Raw genomic sequence first — 21,482 nt, 5'->3', positions numbered from 1 at the left:
TGTACCTGACAGAACTGACCCCCAACAGAGGGGCAAAAATGTGACCCCCCATGTCCGAGAGCTTCATGGAGAGCAACCTGCACACTGGGGACCTGCTGATGGGCACACAGCAGGATGGCCACACCAAAAATATCAAGGAGTTTAAAGGACACCCGTAGGGACCAAAGGCACACAGTAAATACACACAGCACATCCTCAGAGAGTGCCCCAGCACAAGTCCTGGGAGCCCTCCAGCTCTGGCAACAGCAGCTTTGAAGCAGGACTGCCCACGATGACTCTGGGCACATGTGACCAGTCTGGTGTTAAAGTTTCACAACAGAACATCTGTATTTTCATAAACAATCCCCAGAATGTCTCTTTTTGTGTCTAAATACCACAGTCCTTGCATGTTAAAAATAGATGGTCTAGATGGTCATGAAACACAGCACTTCTTATATTCTGAACTAAAAACACCAAGCCAGCTCTGCAGTTGCATTTTTACCATGTTGTCAATGATATTCTCCATTTAACACTGACAGCAAATTGCAGATATTTTACTGCTGCCCAAGAATGCTCTGCCAGGACATTGGCTTTCACAGTCTATCACCAAGCCACAGCAGCACCATGTGTTTAGTGAGATAGTGTCACCTTTCGGAGGAAGAAAACAAGAATCTGGTGTGACACTGGAGCTTTGCACATCACAGATCCCAACCTCTCTGGGGACATCACCACATCGACTGACCACAAATCCAGCATCTCCAGACCTTGTTCAGGCAAGTGAGGTTTTGTGGACAGGCAGGGGTTGGTGCCTCCTTCCCCAGGATGAGCAGAGTGCTGCTCACAGCAGAGCTGGCACCCACATTTCAGCAGAGCTGGGTCCCCAAGCAGACAGAGCGTTTGAAGTGGTTGCACAGCCCAGATTCACACCTCAAGACACCAGCATGACCCTGCAGCCCCATCTTTGGGGAGGCAGGGATTCAGGGCACGTTGTGCTGTTACTGGCTCAGTAACAAAATACTAAAATCCCTTTGCTGCAGGCAAGTGCTACAGACAGCCCAGGGAAGTTAATTTAGTGCCTGAAGCGCTGCACCAGCCCCAGAATTTGGTTGTCTTCAAGAGAGAATCTCACCACAGCCACCGGGGTCAGTATTTATGCTTGAAGGTAGATACTTTCAAGAATAAAGAAAACAATCAGGACAGCTCTAAGGTCCAGGGTTATTTTTTAACCAAATGGTGGAGGTCAATTTACTTTTAATGAGGATTCTGTGGGTTTTAGGTTTTGCTTCACAGCAGTGTTTCAGCAAGCAGTACATTTGCACCACCACTCCAACCATTGCACCTCACCATTGCAGTCCTCATCTTCTAGATCCATATGGGAATATGGAATTTTAAAATTGTTTTTATCAGTCAGAAAGAAAGTGAAACTGCTCAGTGGCAAATACTGAAGTAACCAGAGCAAACCTGTACTCCTTCCTACACCCCAGTCTCTGTGTCTCAGACTAAAGAAGAGCATCAATTCCATGGAATAATAATGCACTAAACTACTTCATGAGAAGTCAGTGTTTACAATAGTGCTGAGGAAATAAAGTGGTTTGGGGCAATGATTAATGATAACAATAGGCTGCTCTCTGGCCCTCAATTTCAGAATTTTATTCTGAAATAATACAAGCTTACAAAGGCAAGATTTATTAACAGTCCAGCCTGAGATGTCATGAGCAAACTATTTCCCCTCTAGATAAATCACAGCTTCTTCTATTACAGTATTTTTATTACTGAATCTAACTTTGCAATATGCATCTTTTCCCCTCCTTACAGCCAGTGAGGAAAATAAGTCAAGAAGTGATTTCCTAATCTCCAAGGCCTATGAACCTAAAACAAAACTTTACTTTCACCCTCAGCCTGCAGCCAACCCCCTTGCTTTTGCCTGTGCCTGACTGAACCAACCAAAATTACTCAGCATGCTCCCAAATTAAGCAGGTAAATCCAAAAACATCTGTTTATCACTTCTTCCAGTCAATCCACCACCTAAGTTTTACAGCTACCCAAATGTTAAGAGTAAATGTAAACAGCAAGGAAAGGACAGAGAAAATTAAGACTTCAAAATATAAAATGAATCCTTGATGGGATATAATTTTGATTCAGATTTGGTAAAGGTTTTACTCTTCATCTGTCTGGGTTAAGCATTCAGAAGTGTTTCTGATTCAGGCTTGCATGTGCTATGTCTGAGCCTATTCAGATGCAGAAGGGATAAAACCTTACATGGTACTTAATGAGGCAGAAGCTTCTTAGGTGAGACAGCATAAAACTGAGCTCCAAAGTCTGCAACTTCAATAAGGGACACATGGATAAAAGGATGCTGAAACCTATTAAGATCTTGGTTTTACATATGAAACCCTGCAGGGCAGGCATGAGGCATTTACACCAAGCTGGGTCAACATCTGCCCAGTTTGGTTTCATTCACTCCTGCAATCAGCATCTTCCCAGTTCTCCAGGTGTGCTTAGTTCAAAGATTTACCTTTGTGCACTAAAAAGAAAAATAAACAGGAGCTCTGCCACACAAAGAGCCACTGAAATGCACAAGGGACCTCACATAGGTCAGCAGCATGGCACAAAGAAAGATTTTGCCCATCAGCAAAGGCTGCACTGGGCTCAACCAAACAGCACAAAATCAAGTGTGAAGGACACACCTTAACTCACTCATAACCTTTGATCCTCAGGACTCAGGACCTAAGCTCTTGCAACCCTTAACAATATCCCAAACACCCACTTGTACAAGCTACTCTTCCATAGTATTCTGGGAAAAAAATTAAACACTGATTTACTTCACAGAGTAAAAGGGCACCCATGTGCCAGACACTTGGGATGGGGATTACAAGTAAATCAGGTCTGTTAGTTTAACTGTAAGACCACACACCAAGGTTCTGGTTTTGCACTGAAGATGCTCTCATTTCAAGTTTTACTTCTTGGCCACAGAAGGGCAGATTTGAGTGTTAAAACTGCTGGTTTTACCATAAAGTGGTGCTGGCCTGTGCTTCTGGCTTGGTAGCAGAGTCAAGTAGTGATTGACTATGAGATGGAAAATGGACCTGTTCTTAACATGTCAACCAGCCTGACATGACAAATAGACCTGAGACCCCTATTCCATAGGGCAGCTGCTTCCCTTCCTACTGTCTCTGTTCCCCTTCTGGCATCAAATGTAGAAAGAAGCAGCATTTAAAAAAAAAATTAAACACCAAAAAACTCTACCTCTGCAGTACCAGCCAGATCCAAAACCATTTCCAACATCACTGCAGGCCCACAATGTGGTGCCTTGCTGGATGTCCTGCAACAGGCCCTGACTTCAGACAGAACTCTCTAACAAAATCTGAGCTGGTGTTGAGCAGCTGAAGAGGCTGTCAAAGTAGAAGCCATCCCAAATGAAATGGTTCGGCGGCCTGCCCAGCATTACTAATGGAAGAAAGCAAAATTGTTTTAACAGACAAGCTGCAGCCTGGATTCATTATAGTCTGCCTGATGGAAAGGAAACTACAGCACATCTGAAGTTTCCTATTTCTATTGAAAGATGCATGCATGCCAGGGTGCTAAAGCTGGGAAAGGTCATGGCAGCAGGCACGGCACCTCTGCCGTGTGCAGGTGGCGCAGCAAAGCCGCCACGAATCCCAAAAGCTGCTTCAAGCTCCAGCTCAGCTTCCTCCTGAGGACAAGCACTTAAAATAGCTTAAATAACAGGATGCTAGAGGGGGAAAGTAACCCACACGTTTCCTTTTAAGGACATATGCTCAGCAGGAGCACAGGATCACAGATCCCTACTTGCCCTAAGCATTGTTTTACCACCTTGGAGTGCTGCACAAAGTGTTCAGCCCAGTTATGATTTTTGAGTACTTCATGTTTCCAGAAAAGATGCTTATCTCTGCTTATCTTAGAAGGAGAGAGAATGAAGACAAATAAACAGAGCAAGTTTGTGGATTTTTTTCTGCCACGCCTCCCCTCTGAAGTGCCCCTGTTTGGCCAAGTACCCACACAGGCACCTGTTGCACAGAACAAATTCAGAGATCCAATGAGATCTGGAGCAACCTGTTCTTCTCCCACTAACCTGTGGGTCACTCCAAGCCCAGACAGTTCCAATGCCCCACTAATTACTGTTTTCAAACATTACAAAGCTTTTTCCCCCACTGCTCTTTACCCCTTGGAGCAGTTCCAAGACAAATAACTGCCTATAGGATGGTGGGAGCTGCTTGTCTGTGCTATAGCTGGCTTTGGTGATAACCTTCAGCAGTGGTTTCTCACCTGTGGACTGTTTTAATAAGCAATAGGATGTCTATGGGACTCATGCCTTTGGCTGGCTGTCAGAGAACAGCACATCAGTTGCATGGGAGAGAGAAAATACCTTCAAGTGGCATGGAAGGTAAGTGGTGACAGAGCACATAGTAACTAACACACTTCACTGCCTTCCAGCATCCCCAGATGTCTCAATCCAGTCAGCTGCAGACAGAAAAGCTGGTCAAACACACACTTTTAGAGCCCCATCAACCTACCCATGCAGAGCAGGAGCTTGCCCCATGCTGGAGTTAAAGCAGGTCTCCAGGAAGCCCAACCAGCTGTGCATTGGAGCAAGACACACCTTGCTGAGCACCCTGTGAAATTTTTCCTCCTCCCCACATCTCCTTCATGACATCCTAGAAGCCAACCAGCTGAGTTTTGCTATAACCATGGTTCTCAGCTGTGTTCCAAATCCTCCAGATTGCTGGGAGATGAAAAATGGGGTTCATTTTACACAGCAGCCTTAGTCCAGCTTCTGATCACATTCACTGGAGATGCTATTAGCAGTTCACAGTGAAAGGCAGTCACCAGGCAGTGACCAGCCCAATATCCCAGGGCAAACATGGCTCCTTCAGGCAAGAATAAAGGGAATGAGAGCATTAGAGACACTCTTGACAGGTGTGTCCCACATGCTTGCGGGCTCTATCATGCCTAAAGCACACAAAACAAGGCAGCTGAAAAGAACTAGCAGATCCTATCTCATTTGTGGGTATGTCCAGGATAATTAGCACATTCCTCATAAATATTAAAGTTCTGACACTGTCTTTATAATTTAAAACCAAACAGGGACCCACATCCTGAGCAGGGTGAGCTGGTTTCCTACAACAAACCAAGATCTGACTTGTGTTGCTCCATGTTTCCAACCTAATCTTGATCATTTCCTCCACACCAATGACAAAAAGCCACCACATTCCAGAGAGGTTAATAATTTTAAATGTATCCAAGGACAGAACAGGCTGCCTACATCTCAGCCTTAATGAGACTGCACTAAGAGGCACATTAGACAGAGACAAACACCATGCTTCCTCCCAAGGAACATCTCCCTCTGCTGCAAAAGTCTTGAGAAGGGCAAGAGAGGAGAGGGAACTCCTTAAAATGCAACTTCCTTCAGGTTCCAACAGGGGTTACTGCTCCATGAGAATCAGTTGCCTCTGAAATTCACATTTCTCTTTGCAGATGGGAAATTCTGAACAAGTGAGAGTTTTCACAGCCACCCTGCCCCAGGAAGGTGGTACCACCCAATACAGATAAGAGGCAACTATGATTTTATATATATAACCAGTGCTCAAGTGATGCCCATGTCCAGCTAAGAAAAACAAAATGCTGGCTCTCAGTGCTTGTGCAACTTGATCCTGGCCAGTGCCAGTCCCGGGTGTGGCTCCCCAGCTGAACACACTGACCTCAGTCCCCCAGGGCTGTGCTCCAGCGCCCATCCCACCCCTCCCTGCTGGTGCTCTGACCCTTCAGTAAGCCATTGCAAGAAACTAAACCAACAGAAAAACATGTTTTCCATTATGTCAGTTCTCTGCCCATTTCAGCTTCCTGAAGCAGCTTGCCAGAGATTCTGTGATGCCAGGGCAGGGGGAAAGCTGGGAGGCAGGAGGAGCAGCCCCTGGAGGAAGCTCAGCAGGCTGAGGGAGATCAGCAGAGATGGAGCCAGCAGAGGGCAATGGAGGTGTGCTCAGCACAGGGCATTGATCATCACAAGCTGCTCCACTGAGGCCAGGTAAACAAATTCAGTTTTGACTACAAACCCCCAAATGCACTCTGTGCAAGCCAAAAATGCAGCACCTACACTGACCATGCACACAGCTCAGCCAATCTGCCAAACCAACACCACCAGAACCGAGCACCCTGCAAGCCCTGAAGTGCAGCCAAGGCCAAAGCAATGCAAAACCTGTCTGGATATTTCTTCTGCCATCAGGAAGCAACAAAGCCCACCCTGGAGCAAGAGTGCAGGGCTGTCTGCCAGTGCTCCCTGATAGCCAGACTGCCTTGTTCCTGCCTTTGTGCTCCTTGGCCAAAGGGACAAGCCAGAAGCAGCAAAGCTGCCAAGGGACTCCTTGGCACAGAGACAATCATGAGACCAGCAGAATGCCCACATCCTGCTGGCACTGCTGCTCATCACAGGGGTGGGATAAATCCAATTCAAATGTGCAGCAGACAGGAGCAAGGTGCCCTCCTCTGTGTGACTTACCAACTTTAGCAAAGGCCTCCTTGAGTTCCTCCAGCTCATCTTTGGAGATTTGCATGGTGTTGGCCATCTCATGAATTTAGGGAGTATCTAAAGAGAGAAAAAGAACACTGTATGAAACCAGGCTGCATTCAACAACACAGTTTCCAACAGCAGCATAGCAACAATCAGTACCAGTGTCACCACACTTCCTGGGACCATGTTTATCTTTCCACTAAGAAAACAGATGTGTCAAACTCGAGATGGGAAATACACTCTTTAACAAGTCAAAAAGCCCATTAGCCTTGTCAATATTTAGCTCTGTATGTTATTTTATGATTATGGTGTTCTGAACATATTAAGGTACCTGCTGTCAGTGTATTCTGTAGGTCAGAACTCACATCTCCAGAGATTTTCCACAACTTTGAACAAAATCAGAATCCAGTGTCAAAATATTAATGGAGAGCACACAGCTACCAAACCCAAATAAAAGATTCTGAACAGTATATGGAGAGGGTATTTTGGCACAAAGTAGTGTACCTGGTACTGTTTGCAAAAAGGAAATAGTTTGTTCTTCTGCAAGAAAACTGTTTGAATCAACACCTACTTGCTTCCCCAGAGTCAGACTCCCAAAAAGCTGCAAGGAACAGGCTGTTTGCATGGCCCCTGTTTCCCTGAATGGCAGAAGCACCATGAGCAAGCACAGAAGAGCTTGAGAAACAGCAAGACCTCGAGTTCACAGAAACTCTGCTTCGACCAGATCTGCTTGGTGTCTAACAGAGGATGGAGCACAGAGTTCCTCCACCCATCTGCCATCATGCTCCTTTCCAAGCACTGATGAAGTGCCTGGACAGGAGGTATCACCACAGGGATGGGAGCAAGTCAGACACCTACACACATCCCATCCCAGACGCTCGTCACAGGGCATCGGGTGCCCTGGTGGCACTCTGACCATGAGAGAGCATGATTGATGCAACAAGGAACAGAAACACTGGTAAGCACATTCTAACACCTCTGCCAGCTCTAGCTCAGGGTCTGTAATGGGGATTTAGGCAGGCTTGGTGCGACTTCAAATGAGATTTGCATCCCGAGATTTTCCAGCTCCTACATTGTTCACCACAATCCTGAAGCTGAGAAATAAAATGTTCCTCCTCTGCCTATGGGAACAGACACAGCTGCCTCCTGCTTTGTAAGTAAAGGGTGGATTGAGGTTTACAGACTGTCAGAAGCAGGATCCTGAACAGGCTGGCTCTGGCTCAAGGCTCAAGCAACAAGAGGCTCAGTTTAACAAATGCCTGTGCTCTGATTAGCAACTTTCTTTTGTCTGAGACTCCCAGCTGCCTTCACAAGCACTCACACAAGCTTGCCTGTAGCTGTAAATATTCATTTTCTGTAACACTTCACTCAGTCTGGAAAGAATGAAGCTGTTGGAGATGAGAGCAATGGGCAGGTGTGGCAGCCTGGGAAAGCAGCTCAGACAGGTGCTCGCAACAGAGAAACTCAACAAGAGTTGCATCACTGCAGAGACACGAAGGAAAGCACTTCAGACCCCACCTCCCAGTAGTAGCAGCACAACAAGATGTTGAACAGTCAGCAAGACAACAAATTTCATTGGGCTCAAGTAGAAAAAAATGGGACAGAGGGAGGAATCGCAGCAAAGGTACATCAGACTGACAGAGATAAAAAATAAATCTTTATAAAAGTATTTTTTTTACTGTTTCACAGTAAAAAGGCTAATTCACCAAGGCAATGGTACCATGCAGGTCCCTGCAAGATGCAGGAATGCTGTGTGCAGCACTGATTTTCTTGCTTGATCTCCAGTGTGGGATCTGTCTCCATTCCTGGAGCAGCCCCTTCCCTGTAGCACTCCCATGGGTGCCTCAGCCAAGCCTCAGTGCCACCAAAACCTGGCTATTTCCAGGGGATAAAGGAGTTGCTTAGCAAGAAAATCAGCTCTGAGCAAGCTTGTTGCATGATACAAGAGATGGATTTCACAACTGGCAGAAACACTTGGAGAATGCTACCAAGAACAGGGCCAGATTTGGCTATGCAGGCAGGTGGCACGAGCTGCCAGGCAGGAGAGGCTGAGCTACAGATGAAAATTGAGCCAAAGCTCCTCCACAAGTTCTTCCTTCTTCCTAATTCTCATTTGCACCAATTCATTTTCAAACCATGAGGATTTCCCTTAAAAAGAGATTTCCCAAAGCATCATTACCTAACCACTTAATTGGAATTTAATTTGCTGCTGACTATCTCTAACATCTTTAACACCAAAAGAAGCAGCAAACACCACCATAAACCGAGAGCTTTAAAAAATGCTGCTCTGTTTGACTTTATCAGGTAAATATTATGCTCTGGATATGCCCTAGGGTTGTTTGTATGGGTCTTGACTTAAAAAAAAAAATCTTCCTTCCAATCCCTAGACTGTTCAGCTCAGTCCATAAAACAGATTTCACTCTCAGTTTTTGTAATATCACTTCTTCCTTCTATTTCTCTGCTTGAAAGGGAGGGAGAATTCAAAATAGCAGAGAAAAAGCAGACACCTGACCTTGTCAGGGCTATCTGTGGAGGGAAAGGTGTTATAACAAAACAGACCATGGAAAGGTTAATGGGCCACAAAGTTACAGTTCCCAAAGCAATTGTACAGAGCTTTTCTGCAATGCAGAGGTGTTACACCATCACTGGGACACTGGGCTGGGGGCAGGGGAGCTTTTCTCTTTCTTGTTGTGTGGGGGGTTTTATGTTTGTTTGTTTTTAATAGCTGAGTCTAGGGCATTCAGAATCGTGTTTTTCATTCAGTTGCATTTTTAAACAAGAGGCTTTGTCTTGTGGGACATAAAAGGCCCTTTTATCACCCTGGCACAGGGATCACACATCAGCTGCCTCCCTGGAAGCCCTGTGGGGACTCTCCACGCTGCTCACGCCTGGCCAGGTCACACTCACACTGCAACAAAGCCTCCACCAGGGTAGGACAGGCAGAGACACTGAAACACCCATCTCAGAACAAGAGAAAAGTTTTACTCTGGTGGCTGACAGCCCATGGGGTCAATGCACAGATAAACAAAGTGTTCAAGGAAGCAATCCCTGCTCCAGATCCCTCATCCTGCCTTCATCCCTCACCCCACAGAGGAAAAGCAAGGGCAGCTCTGTCACACACAGATGCACAAAGGCACCTGCCCAGCAGAGCATGGCTGGCAGACACTGCAGCCTCTTTCTGTCCTCTCAAGACTACCTGGGACACAGATCAGAGCTGCCTAAGTACAAGGTTGTGGAATATCAACTCCTTCCCTGAGACTGGCTGTATAAAGTTCCTGTGCAAATAAATTTTACAGGTTCTAAGCACACTGCAGTCACCGAACTGGGGTTAGTTTATTTGCAGAACTGCAATAGGGGCAGGTCAGGGAAAGCTGTCCCAGCGTGTGTTTTGACAGCTGTGAGCCACCTGGGGACAGCCACTGCAGGGCTGTCACTGGAGGGATGCCTCTGCTGAGGCACTCAGCACTTGCAGCACTAGTGCCAGAAGGTAACCAGGATATTCGGGTGGATTAACTGCTCAGACAGCAACTTAAAAGCACTCACAAGCACAGAGAAAAATGTTCTCAAGACTCTTCCCCAAGAGGGGAAGCCCTGGAAGCTGCATCCTGGAAGCTCCATTACACAGAGCACTGGTAGAAAACTGATGAAGGGGGGATATTCAGACATTTGTACATCTTGAAAGTTGGCAGATTAATTCAAATTTGAAAGCACATGACAACCAAATATTTCCTGAGAGCCACTTGAACACTTCCAACAGAAACAGAGCTGGAATTTGCTGCTGATCCAAATGGAAGAATTTACTTTCTTAGCAGCTCTGTGTTACTCTGAAAACTGAGTGCTTCATCTCTTCCAGGCCTGCCTTCCTTTAATATCTCTACAATGACTGATTAACAATATCAACTTGTTTACTCAAACAGGCCAGTGCAGAGACACAATCAGGAGTCAACAAAAAGGTATTAGTATGTGCTATTTCCACCCAATCTAAAAAAAAAAAAAAAAATCCAACACAACGAGTGAGCTAGACCTGGTCTGGAGCAGTGACTCAGTTTCTGAGGAACCTGTGGTTTTGCTCCCTTTTCATGACAAAAGCTCCTGACATCAGAAGACAAGTCAGTTAGCAGTAGCTAATTAAGAATACTCCAACCCCACACACCTGTGACCACTAAGCCAGCACACATCTTTTGGAATAAGCAGTGGGACAGCCAGGCACTCGGTCCCCTCACAACCACAGCAAGTGCCAGAGCCCTGGGGCTGCCTGGCCAGTCTGGAGGAAATTCAGTGATTCAGCTGCCACAGGATCCAGCCCCCAGGCCTCCTGTGGCTCACCTAATCCTCCTCTTCCTCCCTGTTCTGCAGGCAGGGCTGCTCCCTGCCAAGAAAGAGCAGCACAGCAGAGTGGGGTGGCCGTGTGCTCTCCCCTCTTCACCCTCCCCAGCCCCTCTGAAAGCAGCCAGCAGCACTGTACCCATCCCAAAGGGCTCTGCAACTCCAGAGCTGCCAGGACAGTCCAGAGCAGCCCCTCAGGGCAGTGAGGGAAGAGTCACCGGCAAGGGATCCAGGCCTGAGTTTTCTTTGCCTCCCTTCCCAGGTGAGTGGAAGCTGCAGAGGATGCTGAGATTGTCAGAGCAATCTCCTGACGCTGCAGGAACCCTCCTGCACAGGCACAGGCCTGGGCCCATGCTGCTTTTGGAAATGTTTGCAGGGAGGAGAAGGCACAGACACATCCACTATCATCTCCACCATCATCTCTGATGGCTGCTTTTAGTGGTCCAGTCCAAGCAAAGCCTTTGGGGTTTTACAGACAACAGTCCCAAACTGACATTGACAGGAGGACATGATGGTGTACAGACTTGCTCTGATGAGTCGTCTGAGGTAAACAGTTTCCAATGCTTGGGAGGGAGACAGGAAGGCCGAGGGATTGATGGCCTGTAAATGAAAACCTATCATAAAATCCATCCTCTCCAGCTCATCATCAGTTTGTGTGCTCGTCAAATGCTCACCACAGTGTTTTGCTCATCAAATTCCTACAAGACAGCACCCACACCCTGGATGTGGTTGTTAGCAAACACCAAGCTGATGGAAGCACATAAACTTTTAATTGGCAATTACCTTCCAGACAGCCACTGGTCAGAGGCACTGGCTGAAACCAGACCTTCCCCTTCACCCTTTGGTGAGAGATGTCATCCTGGTAGGAGCAGTGATCAGGAGATGCTGCCCATCCAGAGAGGCTCCACCATGGTGGTGCCTAACCCCTTACCATCAGCATGATGATGCAGATTCTGAAATCAGTTTGGTGCTGCTCTGTGCACAATTGTGGTTCTTGTGCTCACAAACACTGAGGTGTTCCTATGCACTCAGGGAGCTGATTTCCCTGCCTCAGGAAGAAAGGGGCACACAATGCTTTGAGCAGGCATTGCTTTGTGGTGCCACATTTGGCTGAGTGGCTGCATCTCTCATCTGTGGATCTCCCCTTCAGTGAAATTTTCCCAGCCCCAAACACATCAGGCTCAACAGCAGTGAATCTACAGCTCTGCTGTCAGGTCTGCAGTGCTTAAACTGTTGAACACCACTGTACCCTAAACCCTGCAATGCCATTACCCAAATCTAGCTTTATTTTTTTAGTTCAGCTTTTCTTGGCCATGCAAAGCACCAAAAAACTCACCTCAACAGCCAAGACCAACTACATAAATTCAGCTTTAATTATGAATTACTTTAAGCTTGCCTGGCCATTTGAATGGACCACCTTACACCACTCAGCTCTCCAGCTCCCTTTACACACAGAACACCTCCTGGCTGGCTGTGTAGCCCACTAGCTGCATCACAGGGAAAGGACACAGGGCTGCAGATAGAGATTCCCACTGCACAGGCACCCTCCAGGTCACTCCATCCCAATTCCACATTGAGATTACCTCCAGCTGCTGTTTCTGAAGCACCTCTAAAGCAGAAGAAGTCCCACCAGCAGGTTTTGCTTTATATCCTTTCAGACTCCTGAAACTGTCATGCTGGGAGAGGCAAGCTCCTTGCTATGCTTATGATCACCTGGGAGTGGACTGTGAAACTTTGCTCCAGTTGTTGCACAACCCACCACTGCTGCAGGGGAAAAATCTGCCAAATCCATCAGGAGCAGACACACATGTTGGAATTAGTCACTGCTCTCGGCTTGCCAGAGCTTCTCTCCAGATCTGGAGGCATGTCTCAATGGGGTAGCCACCTCTGGACAAGTATGTTCCTCCAGCAAGTCCAGGTTACAAGCTCAGTTTCTCCCAGCTAGACCTGCAGAGAGTGATGCCAGGTATTTTTCTGAGCAGCACTTGGGCAGATGCCAGCAGAGATCTGGGCTGCAGAGAGGCAGGGCCACTCCAACAGTATGGAAACAAATGCAGCAAATCACTTTTCCTATCCACAGACTTTATCCACCACCCCAACATCCACTGGCAGCCTGGACAACCTGATCCTTCCCCTTTTGCATGCTGGTCCAAGTGTTTTCTCTCCCTTCATGACAGAACCAGATTCACGAGCTTCAATCATCTTAAATCCTTAGTAAAAGCAATTGCTGAGCCATCAGCCAATTTACATGCCTTTGACAGCCCTGCACAGCCAAGGAAGCTCTCTGGGGTGTGGTCAGGCCTGGATAATGATCAGCATGATCGGAACTGAACTGCAGCCAGCACCCAGAGAAAACCCAAAATCAGCATCAAACTTGCTCACAGCATCAAACAGGAATCAGCCCCTTGATAAAAGCCCAGGAGAGCCATGTCCTGCACAGCAGCATCCAAATTACTGAAAGCTGGGGATATGAACAGAAATTCACAGGGATTCAAGTACAGCAATCCCCCTGTCTCACAGATATGAGAAAACAGACAGAGAGCAAACAGCTGAGGATGCTTGGTCACATGGCACCAAATTGCCCAGAGGCTGGAAGGAAGCACAAGTCAGAAGAACACAAATGCTTCCACTCCAATTGCCCATGGAAAGGAAAAAATAAAGCTTCCCCAGCCCTCAATGAAATTTCCCCCAGCACATCCCTGTCCCCTGAGCCAGAGCTGCCTCTGATGCACACCAAGGGTAAGATGCAGTCCTGGAGCAGCGTGGATGGATGCTTGGTCACTCTCATCTACCAGAAGGAGGCTGAACAGGAACACAAAACTGCTTTGGGACTCAAATGGAAGGGAGCAGCACTAAAAGCTTTCTGCAGACCTTACACTCTTTGAAGGCTCCTGTCATGGAAGACCAGGGCCAAGTGGATTGGATGGATGGATGGATGGATGGATGGATGGATGGATGGATGGATGGATGGATGGATGGATGGTCACAGAGGATTGACCAAGTGCACTCACACCCCCATCATGCTGCAGGCTCACAGCTCCAGCCCACAGACCTTGCTCAAAATGTATTACACATCTCTACAGAGCATTCATAATCTACAGGGCACAGTAGAAAACAGATAAAATACTGCTCAAGGCACTGATGAATCAATCCTTAAAAGCCTCTTCAACAAATACTCCTACTAAGTGTTGCATTTTGACACACCTCCAGTTTTAGTAGAGCAGCTGCTCCAGGGTTAGAGAACATTTGAAATCATAACCCACTAGGTTGGTTTAACTAACTTTTGAAATAGTTTGTTCATGTCAGAGGAAACAGAAGAGCAATACTCTCATTACCTAGCTAGCACAACATGGAACAGGTGATCCTTTCAAGAGGTCTCAGGAAAGGAAGAGCTGAACACTCATCTACCTGGAACTTGCAAAAGCAAACAGAGATTATTTAAACTTAAGTGCAAGAAGGTAAAAGAGAAGGGGGCTGAGGTCAGGTGTCGCTAATGGACTGAAACGCAGAAGGCTTCATTTAAATTCCTGGCTCAAACACAGAAAAGTCATGCAAGCCTCTCAGGAAATTCTTATGTTGATAGTAATTCTTATTCTTGTGTAGTTCCCAAAAAAAAGAGCAGCATTAACACTTCCTTCTGCTTATTCTGTACCTTAACCATAAATGCCTTAAAGAAAGGACCCATCTCTTACCCTCCATTGCAAAAACTCAGCATCCCTCATTTTATGAGGGGACTCTCAGAGCAACAGTGTAAAAGACAGCGAGTTCCCTGCCAGCATAAACAAGGAGGAATGAGGTTCACAAGGCTGAATCTGTGTAAATTTTCTTCCCCAGAAGCGCTTGGCACCTGCTTGCTGAGGCCTGCAGGTTTACCCTCAACGTGCTTTAAGCATATGTCCCTCAACTTCCCAATTTTCAGCCCCAAAGGAGCCCAGTTCCTTACAAGAGCTGAGCCTGCAGCCTGGTTCAGGAGCTGGGCAAAGCCCTGCAAATCCCAGAACACTCTCCATCCCCCCAGCAGCTCCAGCCCTGCTCCCAGGCAGCACCTTTGGCAGGTAAAGGAACTGATATCCAGGGTGCCACGATAAAGCAGCAAGGAGCATTACTCAGTCTGTTACACTTCCTCTCCACCCAGGTGGGGGAATCAACCAGATCCCTAAATTAAATCACAGTACAGTCACTGCTTATTCAACAGCAAAAACAAGCTCCTGCAAGCCAAACACCCAGCATGACGGTGCTGATGCCTGGCAAGCTGGACAAAAGGAGTTTCAGCTGTTCATTTTGGGAAGGTGGGTTCTGTGCAACCTTTTGGAAGGTACAGCTGTGGGCAAGCAGTTTGCAAACCGTTCTATCAGCTGAAGGTAAATAGAGCTGTCCAGAAAGAGACAGCCAAGGCTGAAATTCTGGCTGCCCAGATGATAAACATGCAGAGAAATGTGTCAATTAATGTTTTCTTAAATAAGAAACAAAACACTAGAAACTACAAACCGTACCCTTAGTGTTGTAATTATGTTTCAAAAGTGTCTTAAACCCTAGGAATTTCAGTAACAGATCTCTCACTAGAAAAAGCTACTGAAAAAAGAAAAACCATTTTCCATCCTTCCCCTGTTGTCTGTGATCTTGTTTAGAAAGCACTTGGGAAAAAGGGAAAGAAGTCAGATTAATTTGTTTCAGAGCAAGAAAGCAACATCAGACTGCAATAAATCAGTGTCACTACATAGCTGTCCTAGTGGCTTATGAAGTAGGAAAAATCTCTGTAAATTCACCACTCATTTACTGCAGAATAGATGGTGTAGATCCTATCCACTCTTCACAAAATCAGAAACATTAATCTCAAAAATTAATGCAAAATGGCCAAAAGTGAAGGAAAGGTGCTGGCTTTGCCTCCCAGGAGGTTGCAATGACAGTGAAATCACATTTAGTCTAACTGCAGGGTGTTCCCCACACTTCTCTATAATTTAACTTAATATGGGGAGGAGTGATAGAGAGCCAAAGACAGCAGCCACCAGTTCAGGATCAGGCAAGCTCTGGTTCGTGACTCTTGGACTTTGGAGAAGCATTAAAAACCTCCACAAAATGCACTCTCATTAGCAGGTTTCAAGGTTAGGTAAATGCATCCAGCATCAAGGCTGGGAAAATGCATCAGGCACTCCTGGAGATGAGCACTAACTTCTCCTTAGGTCCCTTCAAGCTGCTTTGCTTCCTCCTCCTCCTTCTTCACCCTCCGTTTCCCAGCTCAGCCAGTGCCCAATACCCCTAGGACAGATGTTGTGGTTAGAGAGATGTATGCCCTGTAAACAGCATGCAACCTCACCACTAGTTTGAATTTCTCGAGGGTGTGAGAGTCCTCCAGCTGTGGAAATCATTCTTTAGAGACAGATGCTTTGCAGAATAAATGCAGAGTGAAATATCTCTTCTTAGCCTTTTGGCTAAGAGATAATACAGTATCAGTTTAATAAAACATAACTTAGCAAAACCTCAGAGCAATACATTCAGTACAAACAAAATTAGGATGTGAAAAAGCTATACCAGAAGTGTTTTACAGGTTTGCAGACAAATGAAGTTTCCAGAACAAAAAAATTCAGCATTTCAGTACTGGTATACAAGTGTTTTAAGCTAGTAGTGACTACTAAAATGTTTAGAGAGGGTCTGCCTTGGCTTCCAGCATCAGGTATAGCCAGAAACCACAGCAAGCCAGATAAACTCCTCTGTTAGGAGATGAAATCCTGCCAGCCTGTAATGCCTCATGCCATTCCAGCTGCAATGGCAGGGCAGCATTCAGAGCCCAACCTCTCCAGGTGAGAGACCCCAAAAAGTTCAGCAGCCACACAGCCAGCAGCCTACAGCCACTTCCCAAAAGCACTCAGAGCTCCTCACACTTTCTGCAAGGCACAGGTTTAAATATTTAACACTTTAACATGCAAGTTTGAGCAGCTCTGCTTTGTAAAAGCCCGCAGCAGACAGAGATGGAACAAACCCAGAGCTGGGAGGACACACCCTGAGCCCTAAACACGAATCCCTCGCTGATGCCCAGCCGGGGCAGCCCTCCCTGCTGCTGCTTGCACGCGTTTATCAGGCGCGCCGATAAATTCCAAACTCAGACACACCAAAACCTGAAACTCGCTCTGCCCTCAGCTGTTTTCCTCCATCCACTACAGCAGGAGGAATCACAAGACTTTGAGCAGGGAAAAGCACAGCAGCAGGACAAGTTATCGCAGGACGATCTCCGGCGCGGCCCGCACCCGCACGGCCAGCCCGGCCCAGCCCGGCACGGCACGGCACACCGGGCCGCCCTCCCGGCTCTCCTTACCCGGCTCTCTCCTCCCGGGGCGCCGAATCGCAGCCTCGGCCGGCCCGCAGCGTCTCCCCCGCCCCCGGCCCGGAGCAGGGCAGCCAGCATTCCTCCCTCCCTTCCCTTCCGCCCGCTCCCCGCCCAGCGAGGGGAGGTTCGCTCCCAGGGATGCGGCCACGCCGCGACAGCGCCCCGAGCATCCCCCGAGAGCGGGGATTCTCCCAAAAAACAGCTCCTGGTCCTTTATGGCTCGGCACTTGGGATAGGAAGCAGTAAGATACACAGCTTTTAGGTAAGCAAACTATTTTTTTTAATTAATAAAGAACAAAACACAAACTCCCCCCCAAAAAAACTGAACAAAAAAATCCCTCTACTGCCTTTACTCTTTAGAACAAATGGATTTTGATTTGCTCGTTCTCAGCGTGTCCAGTCAAACAGCAACACAGAGCTTGTATTTGGCTTTATGTAAGTAAGCAAACTATTTTTTTTAATTATTAAGAAACAAAACACAAACTCCGCCCCAAAAAGAACTGAACAAAAAATCCATCTTCCACTCTTTACTCTTTAGAACAAATGGATTTTGATTTGCTCGTTCTCAGCGTGTCCAAACAGCAACACAGAGCTGGTATTTGGCTTTATGTACTTATTTTATGGATGCCTTTGAAACAACCAGCAGCTCACAGAATACTCAGGATCCAGACCTATCTGGCCTTAATCTGCACTGAAGGAGGATGCTGCCTGCTAGCTCACCTCATAGTTCCTCAAAAACAAAAACTAACAAAAAAATTAAAAATTGTCTGAATAGATTAGATTAAATGAAATACAGAGTTCAGAGCTGGCCCATACTGTAATATATTGCATTACCTCAGCAATTAATCCTTGTCTGCTCTAGATGAAACAGGAACAGACATCTGCTGCGAGCCAGGAAGACACAAGCAACAGAAACATCATGTACTGTGTGCTGCTGATGCAATGAACAGGAGCAGAATCAATCACCAGAAAGGTTAAGTTGGCTTTCCAAACTATAATCATATATTTCAGAGATTTCTGCTCCTGTTAAGTCCATAATGTTTGAGCATTTCCATAGCTTAAAGGAAAATATGTCATTTACTAATAAACACAATATTTGAATTAGTAAAAAATCTGAAGAACTCCTGACTGTTCTAAAAATTATGGTCACTGGGTGGTTTTTTTGTTGTTTCTCTTTAAAAATTACATCAGCCAGGAAAGTGAGTCACTGCCTGGTACCATTTCTTGGGTACCACCTGAAAATTTAGCTTCCAGCTGTAAAGTTTCAAAGGAGGTATAAAACACACCCCAAAAAACAAAACAAAACAAAAAACCTAACCCCAAACCCACAGCCTGCCAGCTTCCTCAGGATGGTAAACATCACGGAAACAAAAATAGAGGGTTTTATGCCCAGAACTGCAGCTGTAACTTAAAAAGAAAGAAGTTGGTTGGAAAAACACTTCTGCAGTCCACGAAGACCAGGCTGAGTGCACATCAGGCAGGGTTTAGGGAAGAGTAATTTCAGCTCTGCTGATTTGCACCAGCAGCCAGCTTCAGCATCACAGCACATCTGGGTGCAGAGAGCCCAGCTGGCTGCTCTGACCAAAACCAGGGACTGCATCCAGCCTCTGAAGTCTAGGGGCAATCATGCAACAAAAGTGAAAAAACTCATCTCGTGAAGTTTAGCATCTCCACTTTCCATCCTACACTGCACAGCACAAATCCATCCTGCAGGGGTTAGTGAGGCTTTGGGGCTTGACAGCTCTGGGGGAGAGCACACCAGAGCCCAGCTCCCAAGCCAGGCTGTGACTTTCTGTCAGTGGCAGAGCCATTGCACAAGCAATGTCTGCTCAGTGTCTGTCACCTGTGTTGCTGGAACAGCAGGGCAGCACCTGCAGGTGTGCAGGTGGCAGACTGGCACTGCAGAGGAAAATGCCTAAAAGCCACCAGCCCGTGGTTCTTTACACCTCTGCTTACCCACTTTTCTTTTTTCAGGTAAGGGGAAAGCATCCTACAGGCTATCAGGTATAATCATTCCCTCTGACTGAGAGGGAGAGGACATCCCTGCCCCATCACCAGCCAGCACAGGTCCCCAGTGGCTCCACCACAAGGAGTTCAATTCACGCACAGCGCACGTGAAATCCCCATCTCCCACATTTGCAAAGGACCAGAGATAGCCAGTTTTTCCTGAGCTTTAAGAGCCCTCTGCTCTGTGAATACTCCAAATCCAGTCCTGGCGGTCCAACCTGCAATTAAAGTCAAACCTAAAATAGCAGCTCGGTGGTGCCAGCACCACTCATCCCCACGTCATGTCCCGAGACTCAGCACACCCGGGTGTGGCGTGGCAGGCAGCGAACGCTCAGTTCCCCGGGCACTCCACTCCCAGCAGACTTCCTCACACGCCTGGTCTCACACCACTCCCCACACTCTTCCAAAATAGGAATTTTTTTTTGGTAGAGCCAGTATAGCAGTGTATTTTCCTCTTCTTCCTGCTTTAAAAAAGAGCCTTTTAGGGAAGAAGAAGGTGCTTGAGGTGCTCAGGTGACACATCCACTCCCCTGCATGGAACATTGTGATGTAGGTTTATGCACAGAGAGAACTTCCAGCACTGGCAGGATTCCCCCAGCACATCATTGCACAAGGGGATACATCTCCTCCAGAGCTCCAGCTGCCAAGTTTCACTGGGAGGCCACTAATACGTATTTGCCCTCCAGAAGGTACTCAGTGATGGCTGTGGGAGTGGCAGCTGCTGCCTGCCAGGTGACAGGGGAGCAGAAAGGGTAAATTCAGGAGTCATCTTTCACCACAAACCCTCGAGAACAGACCCTGTGGTGAAGTTCTGGGGAAGGGAGGGAGCTCAGACCCTTTGGTGAAGTTCTGGGGGAGGAAGGGAGCTCATCCAGTGTGCTGCCTTTTGGCTACAGTGGGCTGTGCAGCCCCACTGCTCTCCCCAGTGGGTCCAGAAGAGGACAACCATCTGCTTGTGGACTCCAAGTTCTCCTGCCACTCCAGAAGTGCTGTTTTTCTCACTAACACGAAGACACACCATGCTGATGTTGGAAGCTGTTCAACATAACTGGTGATGACATCCATGGTGACGAACAAGTTCCTGGGCATGCCACATCTGTCCCAGTGATTTTTGGGATGGGTTTAACTGCTGGCACTTCTAGCTTCTGCCTAAAATATCTATTTAACAGGACACAGCCAGCTTCACTGTCAACTTGGGAGTATAAGACATGCTGAACCACTTCAGCATCCCCATGCTAGAAACCTCCATGGGCAGAGGGCCACAGCAGCCTCAGGAGATCCCAGAGCCAACAGAGCATCAGGAAACCTTGGCAAGCCTTCAAGGAGCTGCAAAGGTGGCTCAGTCTCCTGCCTCTGCCTGGGCTGGTGCTGCAAATCAAGGATTTTCAGGAACATCCCCTCTCCTTACAAAAACTAATTAAAAATTAAAGAGAGAGAGAGAGAGAGAGAAGGGGGAGAAGTTCAAAAGAGTACCTAACTGAAAGAGAAAACCAGTTAACTTAAATAGCCTGCTTCACCAGAGAAAACACACCATGCTCTGTGAGCCATGGCTTTAGACAGCAAAGCTGAGGGGCCACCCACCAGCCTGTTTTGGACTGACATCAGTGACCATTTACCATGCGCAACATGTTCCCCTCCTCCAATTCTGTCCACAATCTCTTTTAAATGTAAGGATTTTAATGAAATTATGGACAGATAGAAAGACTCTCACCTGTGCTTTTTGACACAAATTGAGGATTTATGCACTTTTTGCTTTCTCCCTCAGTGCCAACCAATGGCAATGTATATCCCATCAATGTAAACGGCTATGGAAAGAAAGATGTGACAACTGAGGAGCAAGCATTTGACCCTAATTCCTCAGTTTATCAGTAAGAAAAAACAGGTCCATATTTCCTAGCTTTCCCCCTTAAAAGCTTCCTGAGCTGCTCTGTCAGCGAGCCTGTCATCTGGAAGAAAGCAAGACATTAGTCAGGCTCATGCTTATTTAATAAAAACCTTGCATATGCAGGAGGGACTGAAAGTTGGTCTTTATTTTAAAAATCGCCTGCAAACTTGAGTAAAATTTTGCAGTGCAAAACAGGTCTGAGGACTTGCCCCATTTACCCTGTGCTCCACCAGTGCTCAGCTTAGCAATTAACCAGCTAATTATTCACAGCTTAGATCAGGGAGCCAAGCAGCCACCACAGAAGTCCACAAGGATGCCCAGATCACCACGCAAAGGACATTTCATGTCCTGCTATTTCATAAGGAAATCGGGAGCTTCAACTGATGTCAGCTCCAGGAAATGAGCCCCAGGCAGATGATGCCGGAAGCAGGAGG

The 21,482-nt window shown here is 46.9% G+C and overlaps 1 protein-coding gene across 3 annotated transcripts in view; it reads right to left on the bottom strand.

Annotated features, from left to right (window-relative positions):
* Window positions 1–21,482, bottom strand: part of PLS3 (plastin 3) — a 49,764-nt gene that overhangs the window by 13,756 nt on the left and 14,526 nt on the right. For 2 of the 3 annotated variants that reach the window (XM_058032501.1, XM_058032503.1), the window contains exons 1-2: window positions 17,145–17,223; window positions 6,497–6,583 (exon numbers count right to left, since the gene is read on the bottom strand). In XM_058032501.1, coding sequence (XP_057888484.1) covers window positions 6,497–6,563 — 67 coding nt within the window. In that variant the 5' untranslated portion in view covers window positions 6,564–6,583; window positions 17,145–17,223. Of the gene's footprint in view, window positions 1–6,496; window positions 6,584–17,144; window positions 17,224–21,482 lie in introns of those variants that run through there. The other variant, XM_058032502.1, reaches the window with a different exon arrangement.

This window comes from Melospiza georgiana, chromosome 12 (genome assembly GCF_028018845.1).
Source record: "Melospiza georgiana isolate bMelGeo1 chromosome 12, bMelGeo1.pri, whole genome shotgun sequence".
NCBI classification, from domain to species: domain Eukaryota; kingdom Metazoa; phylum Chordata; class Aves; order Passeriformes; family Passerellidae; genus Melospiza; species Melospiza georgiana.
The sequence above is the reverse complement of the archived record's forward strand: the minus strand, read 5'-3'. Positions and strand labels throughout refer to the sequence as shown.